Source organism: Alligator sinensis, unplaced genomic scaffold (assembly GCF_000455745.1).
Source record: "Alligator sinensis unplaced genomic scaffold, ASM45574v1 scaffold610_1, whole genome shotgun sequence".
Taxonomy (NCBI): domain Eukaryota; kingdom Metazoa; phylum Chordata; order Crocodylia; family Alligatoridae; genus Alligator; species Alligator sinensis.
In genome coordinates this window covers 157071-172636 of record NW_005842348.1, presented here as the reverse complement: position 1 = coordinate 172636, position 15566 = coordinate 157071, and the positions used below count along the sequence as shown (strand labels likewise).

The window sequence follows — 15566 nt, the reverse complement described above, 5'->3', positions numbered from 1 at the left end:
TGCAGCACTCAGTTCCAGGCAGAGTCAGGGCTGCGAGCTAAGCTCAAGTGTAGTCACTACACTGGTCTGGTACCCGAGCCAAGATGTACTGGTACTACAGGAAGACAAAAGGACAACAGAAAAGAAATGGCAGACCTCATCTGGTGGAGGGGGGTCTGGCATAGACTTTTACATGGGCAGGCCCTCTGGGGAGAGCAGTGGGTTGGGGTATGGGTATAGAGATAGGTACGTGGGTATGTGCTGTGAACTGTGCAACGGGTTTTTAATGATTTAACTGTCAAAGTGTGCTTTGATCTGCCAAGTGAGACACAGGGGCTGCTTGGCAGAGTGTTGAAGGTACAGTTATTTATACACACACACACACACAAGCTTTTTTTTTTTTTTCCAAAAAGAAAAGGACTTGAGCAGAGATAGATTTAAATGGAATTGTGTAGTGGAGGGTGCACCCCTGTCCAAATGCACTGCAGACAGGTTGCCCTACGCTGTTGTAACTAGCTTCCCACTGGCCAGCTTCCCAGTGGGAGGGTCTCGATTACATGCCGACTTTATGAAAATGGGAGACTCTTCCCTAGCTTGCTCCTGCAGCTGTTCGGCTGAGGGTAGCTGAGACTCGGGAGCATCCAAGCCCTAAACCTCTGGGCTTAGGTTTGCACGTAGGATGCCTGCCATTGGATTTGGGAGTATATGAAGCCCAAGGCTGAAAAGTCTGGGGTGGAGGATACTAGCTAATTATAGAGCCACATACGGCGTTTGAATGATTGAGTTTTGCTTAACTGAAAGGATTTAGAACTGATCTGGCTAATTTGACCTGGAATACATTTTTCCCCAAAATATAAATAAAAAAAGTCAGAGCTGGTAGAAGGGCTGGGTCCTTGCTCAGCAGGTAGGACTCAAAAAGCAAGTATGGAGAGGAGCACCAGCAGGATGAGTGACCCATTTCAGGCAGCAAGGGGAAAGCTGAAGCTTCAGGGCCCTATTAGTTGAGGTTGTATGCAGACTGCCACATATGGGACACTTTTCAAACACCCATCCACCAAGTTACCTTTGCCAAGTAAACCCACTGGTGTCAGCTGTGCTGGGAGCCCTTGGGTGGATAGAGCTCTCCTGGACACCACAGTTGCAAGCACCAGACCAGCAAGACCCAGGACAGTCTATGATTAACGCAACATATGCAGATGTTTAGCTGTCACCCTGAGAGCTTCCATGTGCCTGTGTCCATGCGCCTGTGTCCATGTTAGCAATAGCTATGTGGCAGGGTGATCAGTTCTCAGCAACCAATTCCCAGGCACATTCTGCATCCCAAAGGCTCCTATTTGCTCCCAGTGTGTGAGCAAGGCTCCGAGTTCTCTTAAACCAGCCTCTGAGTGGTCTTCTGCAGACCTCTCACCTCCCCCTCCCGGTCCACCTTCCAGATGTTCAGGATCTTGAGGTTGTGGTAGGTGCAACCAGTCTTCTCGACATAGGTTTGGATCACCTGCAGGAGAATAGAGTGAATCCTGGGGTACAAATACTGCTCTAGCCACCCCCAGCACAAAGATCCATGTGTATCCTCTCAGCTAAGGGCTGGGAGCTGGTCTCTGCCCCACATAAGTAGGTCTTTCTGCCAGGTGCTGGTGAAGGCTTGGACACACCTAAATCAGCCATCTGCTCCCTCAATACCCAGACAACCCCACTCCATGCACCCACTGGCTGCTCCCCAAACAAGGGATTAATCAGGCTGTGGCTCCCCCGACACTTGACCATCAGCTCCACTACTAGGGCCCGCACCCCTAGGTTGCCCACCACAGCCTCAAGGTTCTCCCTGGAGGCCCCCTCAGCCATGCTCTCAGAGCTGGACGGGGAGGGCACCCATTGAGTAGCTGCCTACAAGGCTGAATTGTGCCCTGGTAGGAAACAGCTACCTGCCCACTTTCCAGGTTCAGCACAGCCAACAGGAGGGCTTCATGGGAGGGAAGGGGGGCCTCCAAGGACCAGCCTGGACATGTAGAGGGAAGACATCCTTGCTGCACTCCTGGGGCCCACAGATCTCTGTATTCCTAACCTGTCCTGAGCCATGCCCACAGCTCCTCTCAACCTAGACTAACATTTCTCCTCCCAAACTGCTGCCTACACCTGCTGGTATGGGGCCAGCTGCCACTGTACCTGGTAGTCCTTGGATGTCGGTGCCAGCAGGGAGAGCTCACATTTGAGGAGTGCATAGTCCTTATCCAGTGGATGCGGCACTTCAACCTTCACCTGCTCTTTCTCCTCCTCCTTCTTCTGTGCCTGCAGGCTCTGAGCCAGCTCAATGTCTGCCAGCACCTACCACGGCAGAGACCCAGCCTGAGCTTTACTCTGGAAGCACACGGCGGGGCATCTTTAGGGAAAAGGGGACAGCAATCCTGGGGGTTCCTTGCCCATTGCTTGTCCCAGTACCTCACACAACCTAGCTGAAACATGTGTGCCCCAGAGGTCCTCACAGGAGGCTGTCTCTAGAGAGAAGATGGCACTACACTCCTGATGGCTCAGAGAAGTTTTTCCTGAACACATTAGTGGAAAGGACTGGGGCCTGGGGGCAGGAGCCTGGCAGTGCTGGTCCCTACTGCCACAGCCCACAGAGCAGCAAGCAGCAGACTAGTTGCTAAAGATTCCACACTGGGGTGCTGGCAGAACTGCTTTCCCAACATGCCAGTCTCCTGAAGGAGCAAAAGACACATGCAGGCAAAAAGAGGACACTGCAGCTTCAGGGCAGTCTCTGGATGGCTATTTCCAAGCCTCTTTCCTGCACTGACTGTGCTTCCTGACTCTGACCAGAAAGCAAAGCAGCCAATGACACTTCCAGCTGCATACAGCACTGGGCAGGAGGCACAAGGACAGCCACAGGCAGGAAGGGTTCCCCTCACACCAGGTAATGCCATACTCCCTGTCCCCCAGTCAATCCAGCCTTGCACGAGTTTGCCCTCCTCTGAGCCATGCAAACCGCTGACACCCCCCACAAGGCAGCCCCTATTTGGCTGCACAGAGACCAGGCTGCAGCCCTGTGGGAGATGTGGGGGAGGTCATCCCACCCATGCAGAGGACCCTTACCAGCAGCATGTCCTTCTTGGCCTGGAGGACCTCCTGTGTGTTGATGGAAGGGGGTCGGGCCCGCCCAAAGTTGTGGGGAATGATGGTGTAGAAGTGGGAAGACAGCTCCTCCAGCTGCCTGTAAGGCTGGGACGGTTTCTGCAGGGCCTTCTCAATGGCCTCCAGGGCCTCAAAGCCCTTGGCAATCTGCTGCTTGCTCAGCTTCCCCAGTGGCATCTTCTTCACATCTGCAGGAGGCAGGCAGCCACGGGTGTATGGGATGAGCCAAGTCAGTCGGGGCCCGAGCACTCCACCCATGCCCACCCCACACCCTCCTGCTGGCGAATGACTCGCACAAGCTCTCGAGATCAGGCAGAGGCCTTGACATCTCCCCAGCAGCCTGCAAAGGTTGGGAGTTTCTCTGCCACATGAGAGAAGCTCCTAGGATCCCTCTAACTTCCACCAGCCTCCCAGCTGAGGGGCCTGCACTGCAGACTCCTTCCTCTGAGGCATGGAGGAAAGAGCAGTGTCTCACTTTAATTCATCTCATCCAAACCTCATCAACCCTCCAATTCCAGCTTTGGGGACCCTCAAACATCCCCCTGCCCATGCTTCCCAATCTGGGGTGAAGCTGCCCCCAGCTCTTCTAGTCCCAGACAGCTCCTGAATGGATATCCAAACATCATGCAGTTCTGTGACGCAGGCCCTCTAGGCAGAGGGCACCACACCCACCTCCTGCACTGTGCTTGGGCTCACCAGTGCCAGAACTTGGCCCTGGCTGAGTGGTGGCAGCATCACAGCCCAACATCCCATCGCAGCATGAGCTACAGAGCAGCAGCCTGGCCCCAGGGACAGTTCATGCCACCCTTTAGCAGTGCCCCACCCCTTTGGGGTGTGGGGCCCCTTGGGGACCCTGGCCCACTCCCCTAGGCTGTACCTAGGTTCATGGTCTGCATGGCTTCTTTGAACATGTTGTTGCTAAAGATGAGGGACATCAGCTCCTGGGTGGCCTTGTTCAGAGTACAGGGCAGTGTCTTCTGCAAGCAACTCTTCTCTCCATCCACACTGTCTACCTGGGGAGGACAGGAGACAGCCCAGGGCCAGACTGGCAAAAGAGCACTCTTTTGCACACGTGCACGTACACACACACACACACACACAGCAAGAATTTCCCACCCACCCAATGGGACCAAGCAGCCTAGCTGTGTGGGGAAGATCCCCTCCGCGCACACACTCCACCCCCAAGCTCACTGCCCTCCCCAGCGGTGACCATCTCTGGTGTGAAACAGCCCAAGGTTACAGGACCACTAATACAGGGTTCCTTCACTCCAGCAGCCATGGGGATGAGCTGTTGCATTGAGAGCCAACCACAAAGGTGCCTGTTTAGGCATTGTGCAGGCAAAGTCCCCCCCTCACCCTGTTGCTCCCACAGATGAAGTGACACTTGTGGCAAGACCTTGGCAATACAGCCCCACACTGTGACTGCACAGCAGGGGTGGGTGGGGAGGGGGGGGACACTGCTCTCCATCTCTCTAACAATGCCAAGCCAGCCCTGCAAGCCCTGGGCACACAACACCCTGGTCCATGCTGCCTCAGGCAAACACAGTTGACCCAATGTGGGAACAGCTGGTGAACCCACCCCATGTGCACTGCTCACCTTCACAGACACTTCCCCCTCCTCATCCCCAGGCTGCACCTCGATCAGCGTGTACTTGCCAGCGTGGGCCACAAAGTTTTCCCGTTCGGCCCAGCTGTTCTTGGTCTTCTCCCTAAACTTCTTCTCAAAGTCCGTCTTGGCTGTTTCCAGGGAAGGGAAGCTGGTGAGCTTGGACTGGCCTGGCTCTCCCTAGGAGAGGTGGAAGGGAGCAGGGTCAGGCTCAGCTGTCTCCTTTTGCCCTTTCCCAGGACTTTCCCCTCGACTGGGGCTGGCAGCTGAACTGTATTGTGCAGCCACAGGCACCACGGTTTCCAATGCATGGCTGCAGCCTGTAGGGACTGCAGGACCCAGCATGCTACTCCCCACTTGACCGGGGCAACAAGGTGACACTGCTCACTCGGGACCCAGAATTGCTGCCTGCTGCACCCCTTGCAGCGTGCAGGGGTGCCAGTTCCAGCAGACCTAGCTCCCCCCATGCTGGCTTTGGACTCATCTGCATCTCCAGCTTTGCCAAAATTGAACTGACTCATCTCAGAGCCACACTTGTGCTCTAGTGCCCAGTTTTTCTGGCTACTCTGAGGGAAAAAGTTAATTTTCCCTACCTCTGATGGGGGATGAGGGAGGCATTCATGTATCCACAGTTGTTTGCAAGCTCCCCACAGCCCCAAACTGAACCACCACAAAGAGGAAAGCAGAGACCAGGAGACTCAGGCTGAGGGAAAGCAGGCCCATTTGAGAAGAGAGAACAAATGACTCGGTCCAAGGGGTGAGGGACCATGCCATGGGGGGACAGTGTATTCTTACGAGAGGCGGCATGCGCCCACGTGAGTCCTTGCCAAGTAGGGTGACCACCATCCTGTTTTTTCCCAGGACAGTCCCAGATTTTGGAGGCTAGTCCTGGGTGCAGGGTATGGTCCAGCAGCACAGTACCCCAGGAAGATCACCTGTCACAGCATGCCGCTTCACCTCCATCTCTCCCTGCAGCCAGCCGCTGACTTGGAAGGGAAGGAGGAAGGGATGTCCTGTATTTCCAACTGGGACAGACGGTCACCCTATACTGTGGGGCAAGGATAAGGCAATCTACAGACGAAGCAAAGCCTTCCTAAGGGTGGGGCCTGGCTTCAAGAGACCCAACTAAGCTCCCTGGAAGGCTCCAGAAAAAAGCCAAGACCAAACCTGGACTCTGGGAGAGCTGCAGACTTAAAGCTATGGTTCTATAAGAAAAACCCTTCAAATGCCTGGAAATGCAGTGCTCAGGCCAAACCCAGCTGACCCTGCCCCAACCACCACCTGGCGTTTGCATGCTTTTCTTCATTGTCCTGCTCAACTGTCAGGACAGGCCAGTTAGGTCTCTTCTGCCGGGGAATTCAAACAGCACCCATAAAGAAGTTGTGACCAGAGCTCTGAAAAGTCAAGAAACCTGGCCTGAGGGCTCCTGGTAATGTGTCAAGGAGGCCTGGAAATGACTCATGCATTTGCAAGCAGCATGGTTTGGCCTGTGACCGGAGGCAAGCTGATGAGGTGGGGGAATCTCGCAGCACTCATGGGCATGTGCGCGCACACACACACACACACACCCCTGAGGCAGCTGGGCTCCAGGCACTCAGACAAGCAGCATTCATGATGACAATGAATGGCCTGGGCTGCAACTGGCTCTCTGGTGGCAGCAGCAGCAACTTTTCTGCCTGAGAAGGGAGTTCCTAGCGTGAGGCAATAGCTCCAAAGCAACAATTCGTGGCTAGCACTGCAGCCAAATGTCTGTTATCCTCCCTCTTCCCCGCAGCAGGGTGCTGAGCTCACGAGGGTCCCTGTTTAGCAGAGCTCACCACTGAAGCAACCAGGCTGTGACTGCCATGAGGAAGGCAGCCAACTCCCCCACTGCAGTACCTCCCATGCTTTGGCAAAATGCTCTGCTGCTTTGGTCCCTCTCTCCTGGTCTGTGTGGAGGGGTGGGAACAGCATGCTGTATCCCCTCTGACCAAAACTCCTGGGGGTGTTATCCCAGTGGCCAAGGGCCTGATTTGTTGGTGACTGTGGGCCAATGCCAATGATCTCCTGGGGGGAGGGGAATGACAGTGCCATGATCTGCCTCTAAGGATGGGGGAAGGCAAGAGGATGAGAGGTCGAGTCACAATGTGTGACTCAACACTTCTCTCTCTCCATTTCCCGGACAGAGCAGTTTCCCTGCCAAGATGATTATCCAGGACAGGTTCCAAAACACATGGCCCACGAGAAGATGAGCCCTGCATGGGGAAAAAGAACAACAGATGCAAATCTGGAAAGACTCAGCCATGCTCAGTCCCACGGGATAAAGCAACCCAGTGGTGGCGGGTGCTTTAGCATTATCTGATGGGAACCAAGACAGATGAGCAGCCAGCTCTGCAGACACAGCCAGGAGAGACCGGGAGCTGAAAAAGAAGTTCAAGGAAGAATTCCATTTTGCAGGTATAAGGACCTGGCAAGTCAAACCTGTTAATGAAGCACCGAGGACCCAGACTAGAGGAGCTGCCAGCACCATGGAGACCAACTGCTGGACAAGTGTTAACACCCCAGTACTGGCATGGGTGAGCAAAGACCGCATCACCCCTAATAGAAACCTCCTGGTCAGAGAGAGGAGCTTCCCCTGATGGGTGGGCAGGGGAGGCCCTGTCACATGGAAGGGGCAGGTGCTTGGGAAAATACTCACCACACGGCCCCAGTGGGTCCAGCAGCTGTAGGCGCCATTCTGTTCAATAAGCTGGATGATGTAGAACTTGTTGTTGTTGTGCCCAATGTTGGTTTGGTTCAGCGTGCACTCGTAATCCTCGTGAATCTAAATCCAAAGTACCACGGCATCCACTCAGCAGAAGTGAGGATGGACACTGCACTGCTCTAGGGTCTAACAGGGAGGGGTCCCCCAGGCCTGTCCTGAGGAGAAAGGTGAGCTGACAGGGCTTTTGCTGGGCACAGAGGGGGAGCAGCCTCCTGTCAACTTTGCCAGTGTGCCTCCAGATTCACATGGAGCGAAAGCCCCCAGGAATGCAAAGCCAAAGTTCTCCAAGGGAGGGAGCTTCCCCTCCAGGGCAGAAAGAAGCCCTCTGAAGGACAACATCTAGACAGGTGAAGCAGAAAGGTGTCTCTGCCTCCTGACTGTGCCAGAGGGGAACATGAATCCAGGTAACTCCTCTCTTACCTGGGCATCACTGGCACTGCTCAGATGACAGGCAGAGTCAATTTTGGCTTTAAGCTTCTCCTTGGGTGCTCTCTTCAGTGCCTCCACAGTGGAGTGGAAGCTGTCCACTTCTGGCTCTGGCTCTGGCTTCACCTTCTTGCCCTTGGTTACTGCTTGAGCCTTGGTAGCTGCCTTGCGTTTTGGGGCCATGGCTCCCTTCAGGTAACAATCAGGCTGCTGCAACAAGAATTGGGGCCACCATTAGACTGTACCGAGCCATTTATTCCCCGTGAAGGCAAAATGGAAGGCAAGAGGTTCAATCTCTGCCACAACCCAGCAGTCTGCACAACACCTAGACACAGCTTCAATCTAAACTAATGGTAGGAGAGAACATCAAGAGATCTGTAGGGCCATGGACAGAGAAGATAGAGGCACTGGCAGTCAAGGCAAAAGCTGGGGGTCTGGAGATCTGAACTGCCACCAACTCAACCTTGCAACTTCGTGCAAGCAAGTCATGTTGCAACTGTTCCCACCCACAACATGGGAATGAAAAGCCTTTCCCCACCTCCAAGAGGGGAAGTATGAAGTTTCAGCGCACTGACTTGTGAGGAGTGCTTAGAGATAGACACTAAGCAACTGTATGAAAACTCACATTTGCTAGTGCTCTTCTAGCTGGACTGCAGAGTCTTTCCCATTACCTGCTCTTTCAGAGGAAGCATCTGAGTCAACTCCTTATTTCCTGGCACAATTGTCATCCTGTCCCATCCTCCCCCTCCCAACCTTGTGTACCTCAACAGATCCCAGTACAAGTGAGGAATCAGTGGTCAAGTCACTCCCTGGTATCATGCCTGCCAGAGCTGCACTTGGGTCAGCTCCACCAGTTACGTTTCACCCCTCTTGGGAGCAATCACAAGGACAAACCAAGCCAAGAGTCTGGAGCCTTGTGGAACTGGCCCTAGGCCCTTCTCCAACCTGGGCCTCAACAGCCCTTGGCATGTAACCTCCAAGGCCATCACTTCCCTATCTGCAGGACAAAAAGAGTCCAGGTGGTTTTTGGCTAGCATGACTGTTTTGTCTTGGGTTTTGGCCTCATGTCTTTGCATGTGCTCTCTTACCACAGAGAGAAAAACCCAAAGCAGCTGCTCAAGAATCAACAGCTGTCATAGGTAGGCATGACCAACATTCAGGCGTCAGCCCATGCTCAAACATCTAGCTTGTATTTCTCTTTCCTGAACAGAGGCTGATACGTTTCCTCTTGGAGAACAGCCAGTCCTACCTGGCTTTTTCCCCACCTCGGGTAGTCAAGGGCTACCTGGCCATCCAAACTCCTCTTTGTTCCTTGGGCCTTGGCTGTCAGGACTGGCATAAGGCACAGTGCATGGTGGGAGAACCCCAGTCTGCCTTTTCCTCTGTCTGCCAGGGACTGCATTAAATAGCTAAGGACTGTTCTTTAAGATCTCCCAATACTTCCTGAGCTGCTATCTACCTTCTGCCAGGGGCCCAGAGAATCCCCATTTTGCATTGGTCTGGAACATGAACAGGTCTTTATTCCAGAGAAAGGAAGATGATGATCAGATGCCCCATTCTCTGCTGCTCATGGCCTCTCTCATTCTTTCTAAATACCTGTCCACACTAGTTTGAGAATCAAGACTGAAACCCACATTGTTTCAACTTGGTTAAAAGTAGATCCTACAACACTAGTTTCTAACACTCCTCACTTAGCTATATGAAGAGCCCTACTGCTTGAGAACAATCAACCCATGGTAGTTTTGAAGCACAGCAATAATACAGTTGAACACATCCAAGGAGAAACCTGTTTAAAGAATTTTTAAATGCTGATCACAACCCAGCTGTCCAAAGCCACAAGTATGCACCCCTTGTGAACTGCAGTACCTAGCTGAGTCCAGGAAGCACCCGCACTAGACTCAGCTTAGCTGACCTGAGTTAAACTTTCAGATTTTATTCACCTCTATTTGCAACTCAACAAAAAGTGTCCAACATGAATATACAGCATTCCAAAGCTAGAGCCATAATATCCTCACAAACAAAACATCCCACACAACAAATAGCTAGCTAGGACTGTCCTTTGACTAGCTAGAACAGCTTCCCTTACAGGTTCTCTCTGGCATCATGCAAAGCAGGTTTCCTTCTTGACCAAGGGCCTATTTAGGAGGTTTTAAAAGGAAAAGATGATTCGTTGTGCCCAGTTTTGCTTTGTCAAGTGCATAAATAAAGCCTGAAAGATTTTTCAGAATTATTCTAATATTAAAAACATATGACAGCTCCTAAAAGTAGTGGATACAACCCTGAAAGATTCTGTGGACCACCTGCAAAGTGGCAGAATAACCAAGGAAGCAAAATCCAACTAATGGGAAGTAAAGAAGACTTTTATCGACTCCTTTAAATGCCGCTGTCATCATTAAATGTGTTTATTTCAAACACTCAACAAACACTTTGGAGAAAAGTTCTCTTTGGTAAAGATTGCAGGAGCAATCTGCAGAAACCGTTTCCAAGGATTCCCCCAGTTTACTTAAGACAAAACATACGGAAAGCCAGAGACAAGGCAGCCTAACCCCACAAAGGATGGTCCATGAGTAGAGGGCCTTTTCTTCCCACCGCAGCAGAAAGGAGAAATGAAAACAGCTCCAATGTAGCCCTTCCTTTCAGTCCCAAAGGTAAATTGAATCCAGCTGGTCACCTAGCAATCCTCTGCTGCAAATTCTCTCTTGGCTTCATTTGCCTGCACTAAATCAAAGCAACACAGTGCTGGCACACTGCAAAATAAAGAGGAATTCTGCCTTGGAGACATCATTTGATTCAATCCATAAGGCACTTGGAAGGGAATTAAACATAGAAAACCAAAATGAGGACTAAATGGCAAGGCATCCATACTGCAGAAAAGATCTGGGAATCAGAGCAGCCCACGACTGAATAAGGAGTCAGCTATGCGAAGCTGCTGCAGACTAAGGCAGATGTCGTTCTAAGAGGTACTAAACAAGGGTATCGGAGACAGGACCACAGGAGGTACTACTGCCCTTCACTCAGCATTGGCAAGGCCTCTGCTGTGTGCAGGTTTGAGTACTATGCTTCAAGAAACATGAGGACAAACTGGAGAGTCTGGAGCACAGCAACAAAAATGATTAAGACGGTTGGAAAATGTCATCTAGGAGGTGAAAGAATTGAGTGTATTTAGGCTAGAAAAAAGATGAATGGGGAGTGGTAACTATCTTTAAATAGGCACCAGGTTGTTAGAAAGAGGATGGGGATGGTGATCAAGTGTTCTCTAGGTCCGCTGCAGGACAAGAAGAAATTTGCTTAACTCATAGCAAGGGAGGTTTTGGCTGGATATGAGAAAAATACTTCTAGCTGTGATGCAGAAAGACTACAGAGCAAGGTGGTGGAACCCCCTTCACTAGAGCTTGTTATGGCCAAGGTAGACAAACATCCATCAAGAAAGGTTTTGGTACACCCGAGCCTGCCTTGGAGGAAGGGAATTGGTTGGCTGACCTCCTGAGGTCCCTCCCAGCCGTGTGTGTGTGTGTGTGTGTGTGTGTGTGTACACATATGTGCACATGCACAGAGTCAATGTATTCCAATCTTGTCCCTCCCTACCATGCCCTGCAGTCATTATTCACATTCTGGAGCTCCACAGGACTCCATATGAACATGTGTGTGTCATGAACCCCATTACATGCAACTGTGTACAAATAGGACAGAAGTACACCTGCAGAGCAGAATGCAGTAGGGTCTGGCCAGCTTTTCACCTGCCCCTCTGGGGAAGCCTTGCCTCAGCACAGGTAGTAGCAACAAGGTCAGGTAAGCAGGTATAAGCCTCACAGGTACAAAGGGCAAGGTGGCACACAGGAGGGAGGGGCACAGTTTGTCCAACTGGTCTGGTACCCAGCAAAGCAAGAGAGGCATTGGAAAGGCAGGGATACAGGGAGAGGGACAAGGTGGCACAGCAATTATCATTTGCTCCTGACCCAGGATTTCTTCCAGGACAGGAAAACTGGGAGTCTCACTCCTTCAGTCAGTCCCAGGGCAGACCAATCCTGACCAAAACAACAGATTCAGACCAGCGCCCCTGGTGTCCAGTCATGCTCTAACAGGCCAGGGACTGAACAGAGAGGCAGGATCCCCTCACTTGCCTTCTTAACCCCCCCTGGATCCTGGCAGCAGGGGGAAGCAGAGGGAGTACTGCACTCACCTGCGGGAACTACCTGGGAGCTTGCGGGACTAGGGCTGTTCTTCTGTGTCCGCAGGGAGAGGCTGGCAGGGCCTGATGCAGAACAAGTTTGGACAAGCTGGAGCTGGTGCTGCTGCCTGCTCACTCGATCCCTCCCTCTCCCCTCCTCCTGTGACTTCAGCCTTCCTATGCCAAGCAACTCCCCCAGCAGGAAGGGAGCCAGCTCAGTCCGGCAGGCAGGCAGGAAGGGAGCTGGCAGCACTATACCTTGCTGTCAACCCTGACTCTAGCACCAGTGGGCAGCTCTCCCTCTGTGGACACCTAGCCAAATGGGACCCTAGGGCTGCTGGGAAGCAGGCAGGGAAAGGAAGTGAAATGGCAGCTAGAGAGATCCTCCCCACTAGCAGGGAGGCTGGCCTGGGGTGGCAGTTTTCTGGGCCCAGCTCAGATCAGATTCCTATAGCTCAGCTCTGAACACAGCTGCCTCTCTGCAGAGTACAGCAGGCAGTGAACACCCTCAAGCTGAGGGCCACTAGCGACTCATGGTGCCAGCACCTTCCCTGGTACCACAGGTGTGTGGGTGCAAGGAGTGTGTCTGTGATCCTCACCACACGGTGACCTAGACTACTTACCACATTCCTCAGTCAATGGGAGAGTCCAGGAGTCTTCCTTGTGCCAGGGAGGCTGACATCTGCCTGGGCACACTGCAGTCCCTGCACCTGTCTGCTCCAGCCCTGTCAGTCAGCAGCAATGTGAAGGTTATCACGTTCAGAGGAGCACTCCCTAGCTCTGCACAGACCCCTATGCAGAGGGGCACCGCTCCTTACTCCCTAGCTCTGCACAGACCCCTATGCAGAGTGCCACCGCTCCTTCCCCTCCCCAGCCAGCCACTTGGTGCAGGGGGTGGGGTGGGGTCTCTTCCCATCTGCCCAGGCCCAGGGAGCTGCAGAACTAGAAATAGGGTCCTGCAGGCAGCAGCGAGACCTGCTGCACAGCAGGCTAGAAACAAGCACTTGGCTCCAAACAGCTGAGGCCTGTACAGGCAGCTGTACTCATTGCCCTGTGCTAAGGGCCTCTGCAAGGGAAGCAGAGGCACAGGGACCTTCCAAGCAGGGACCTCAGCTCCCCCCAGCAAGGTCCAAAGAAAGGCATCTGGGCCAGCCACAGTCCTGCAGCTCCACTGCCCATTCAAACCTGCATAAAGAAAGTGAGACATACCCCCACCATCCCAAGCCCACAGAGTTTCAGCCTCAGACACACACCCAGCTCAAGCCCAAGGCTCTTTTCCTGTATCAGAAAATGAGAGTAGCATTGGGCACTGCCAAGAGGCTGAGATGCAGTGCCTAAAATCTGCCTGTCCCCTACTTTGCAAGCCCCCAGGCTCAGCCCCTCTGTACCTTATCACCTGTTTTGTTAATCTATTCTGGCTGGTACCTGTTTTCTCTGCCCCCCTCCCCCTTACTGCCCTTCCTGATCCACCCCACTTCCACCCACCCACCCACTCTCTGATCTGAGGTCGTCTCTCTTCCATGCATGAAAATGCAGTGAGGTGAATGGAAGCAGGGCAGAGAGCTCAGGGCCCCTCCCTACTTCAGCTGTACTGTCCAGGCCTCCTGCAGGACATGCCAAACAAGGCAGGCATGCTCTGCTAGTAGCAAGGTTTGGAGTTTCTTCTCTGTGCAACTGTTTCTAGGCTGGACATGCAACCAGCCAGCAGCTCCACCAGGCATGATGCAACATGGCTTGCGTTCTACAAACAGCAGCTGATGGCTGTGCTGGCTAGCAGGGGCAGGTACCACACACACACAGCAAAAGAAACTTCTCTCATTGGGCTTTCTTCCACACCCCACTTGGTCTCTGCATTGGTACAAGACGGTGTGAACAGACAGGCTGCTGCAGAAATAGTGGCCAGCCTGGGCCTCCCAGCCTTGTGCCACAGGGTACATCAGCACCAGAAGGAAAATTCTCCAGCACCCTGCAAAATTTAGGGATGGGTGCTGATGAGTGTGAAGCTTAAGCTGAGCTGGGCCTACTCACAAATGTTAAAATACAAAATACCGATTACAACTGCATAGTGCAAGAGGATGCAATTTTGTATCTGGACCTTCTGAAAAGAAATAATGAGGCATACTTCAGGGGTGCACTTGGTAGCCATGCTGATCTGAGATAAGAAGACATACCAAAAACTAGAACTCTTGGTTCCAAAATGATACCTTTTATTAGACCAATTGGGAAATCACAAGAAAATTGTCCCTTTTTACAAGTTTTCAGGATCAAAGTCTTTTTGTCAGGCTCTGGGAAAAGAATAGATGGTACACAATGGTAAAAAGTCTCCGTAGGTGGGAAATAAACTTCATTTTTGCACAAAGGGAGCTGAAGATGGAAGGCTGTCCCTTTGGGTTCATGAGAAGACACTCCCATGGACTACTTCCATTTTATCTCACTATATCTATGATGATTTTAAGCAGGCTCCTATGTGTCTGGTATGTGACTGTGTGAAATGTCTATCCTTAATTAATTATTATAATAAATATTTCTTTGCAATTAACTCACGTTTATGTGCAGGAAGAGACATCCTCTATATGGGTTTTCATAGGTGCCTCCTGATTTAATTTTGTTTTGCCACAGTGGTTCCCTTGATCTTCCAAGGGCAACTCCTCAAAAACTGCATTTTTCCCAGTTGTTAAACAGTTTCTCAATATGTTCCAACTCAGTAAAAATTGATAACCTCCTGTTACTGAAGAAGGGAATTCAATCAAAATTGGGACTTTCTGATACCTAATAATGAAGAGTTTGATTAACAGGATTTTCCTGTTAATTATTGCTTGGGTTTCTCTCTTGATTTACACAACTGCAAGAAATGCTTTGAAGATGCTGAGCTAAATGGTATAAAAGAGGAACAAAACAGCTAACAGGGCACGCTTCAAGATTGAGAAATCATTCTGACAACTACTACTGTGCCCAGCTGATCTTCTGGTGAATGGATCGTCGCCTTGAGAAGCTGACAAGACTGAGACCGTCTCTTTGCCTGTATTGGTGAGATAATATTAGGGGTACACCGATCGAGATTTTTTTGGGCAGATACCGATAGCTGAGTTTTAAGGGGGCATATCGGCTGATACCGATCTGATTTCCGATATGCAGCCCAGCAGCTTGAAGAGCAGTGTCCAGCTGGTAAGTCTGTTGTAGTGCAAGAGGATGGGGAAGGGAAGGGTTGTGGGGGGGGCAGCAGATTGAGACTCCAGTGGTGAGGGAGGGAGTGACACAGGGGCTGCGGCAGGGCAGGGCATGGGATGGAGCTGTGGCTTGTACAGGGGGTGCCAGGGGGGTGGCTCCTGCCACTGCAAGCACCCCAGGAGGGCATGGGGGGGTGCCCCACGGATCTGCACGTGGGGAAGGCCAGGCCAGGCTGCTCCTGCAGGCTGGGGCCAGGGGCTGTGCCAGGCTCTTCCTGGAGGGGACTGGGCTGAGCTGTACTGGAGCAGGCAGCAGTGGTGCAGGGAGGGAGGTCCGGGGGGAGGCTATGG

At 52.2% G+C, this 15566-nt stretch overlaps 1 protein-coding gene across 1 annotated transcript in view; it reads right to left on the bottom strand.

The window, feature by feature from the left end:
- The window catches only part of PARP3 (poly(ADP-ribose) polymerase family member 3), a 14024-nt gene extending 1807 nt beyond the window's left edge, over positions 1–12217 (bottom strand). The window contains exons 1-9 of the mRNA XM_014522414.2: positions 12061–12217; positions 7875–8090; positions 7389–7514; positions 4703–4891; positions 3983–4118; positions 3067–3293; positions 2143–2301; positions 1381–1474; positions 699–706 (exon numbers count right to left, since the gene is read on the bottom strand). Coding sequence (XP_014377900.1) covers positions 699–706; positions 1381–1474; positions 2143–2301; positions 3067–3293; positions 3983–4118; positions 4703–4891; positions 7389–7514; positions 7875–8063 — 1128 coding nt within the window. The 5' untranslated portion in view covers positions 8064–8090; positions 12061–12217. The remainder of the gene's footprint in view (positions 1–698; positions 707–1380; positions 1475–2142; positions 2302–3066; positions 3294–3982; positions 4119–4702; positions 4892–7388; positions 7515–7874; positions 8091–12060) is intronic.
- Positions 12218–15566: the final 3349 nt, after the last annotated feature.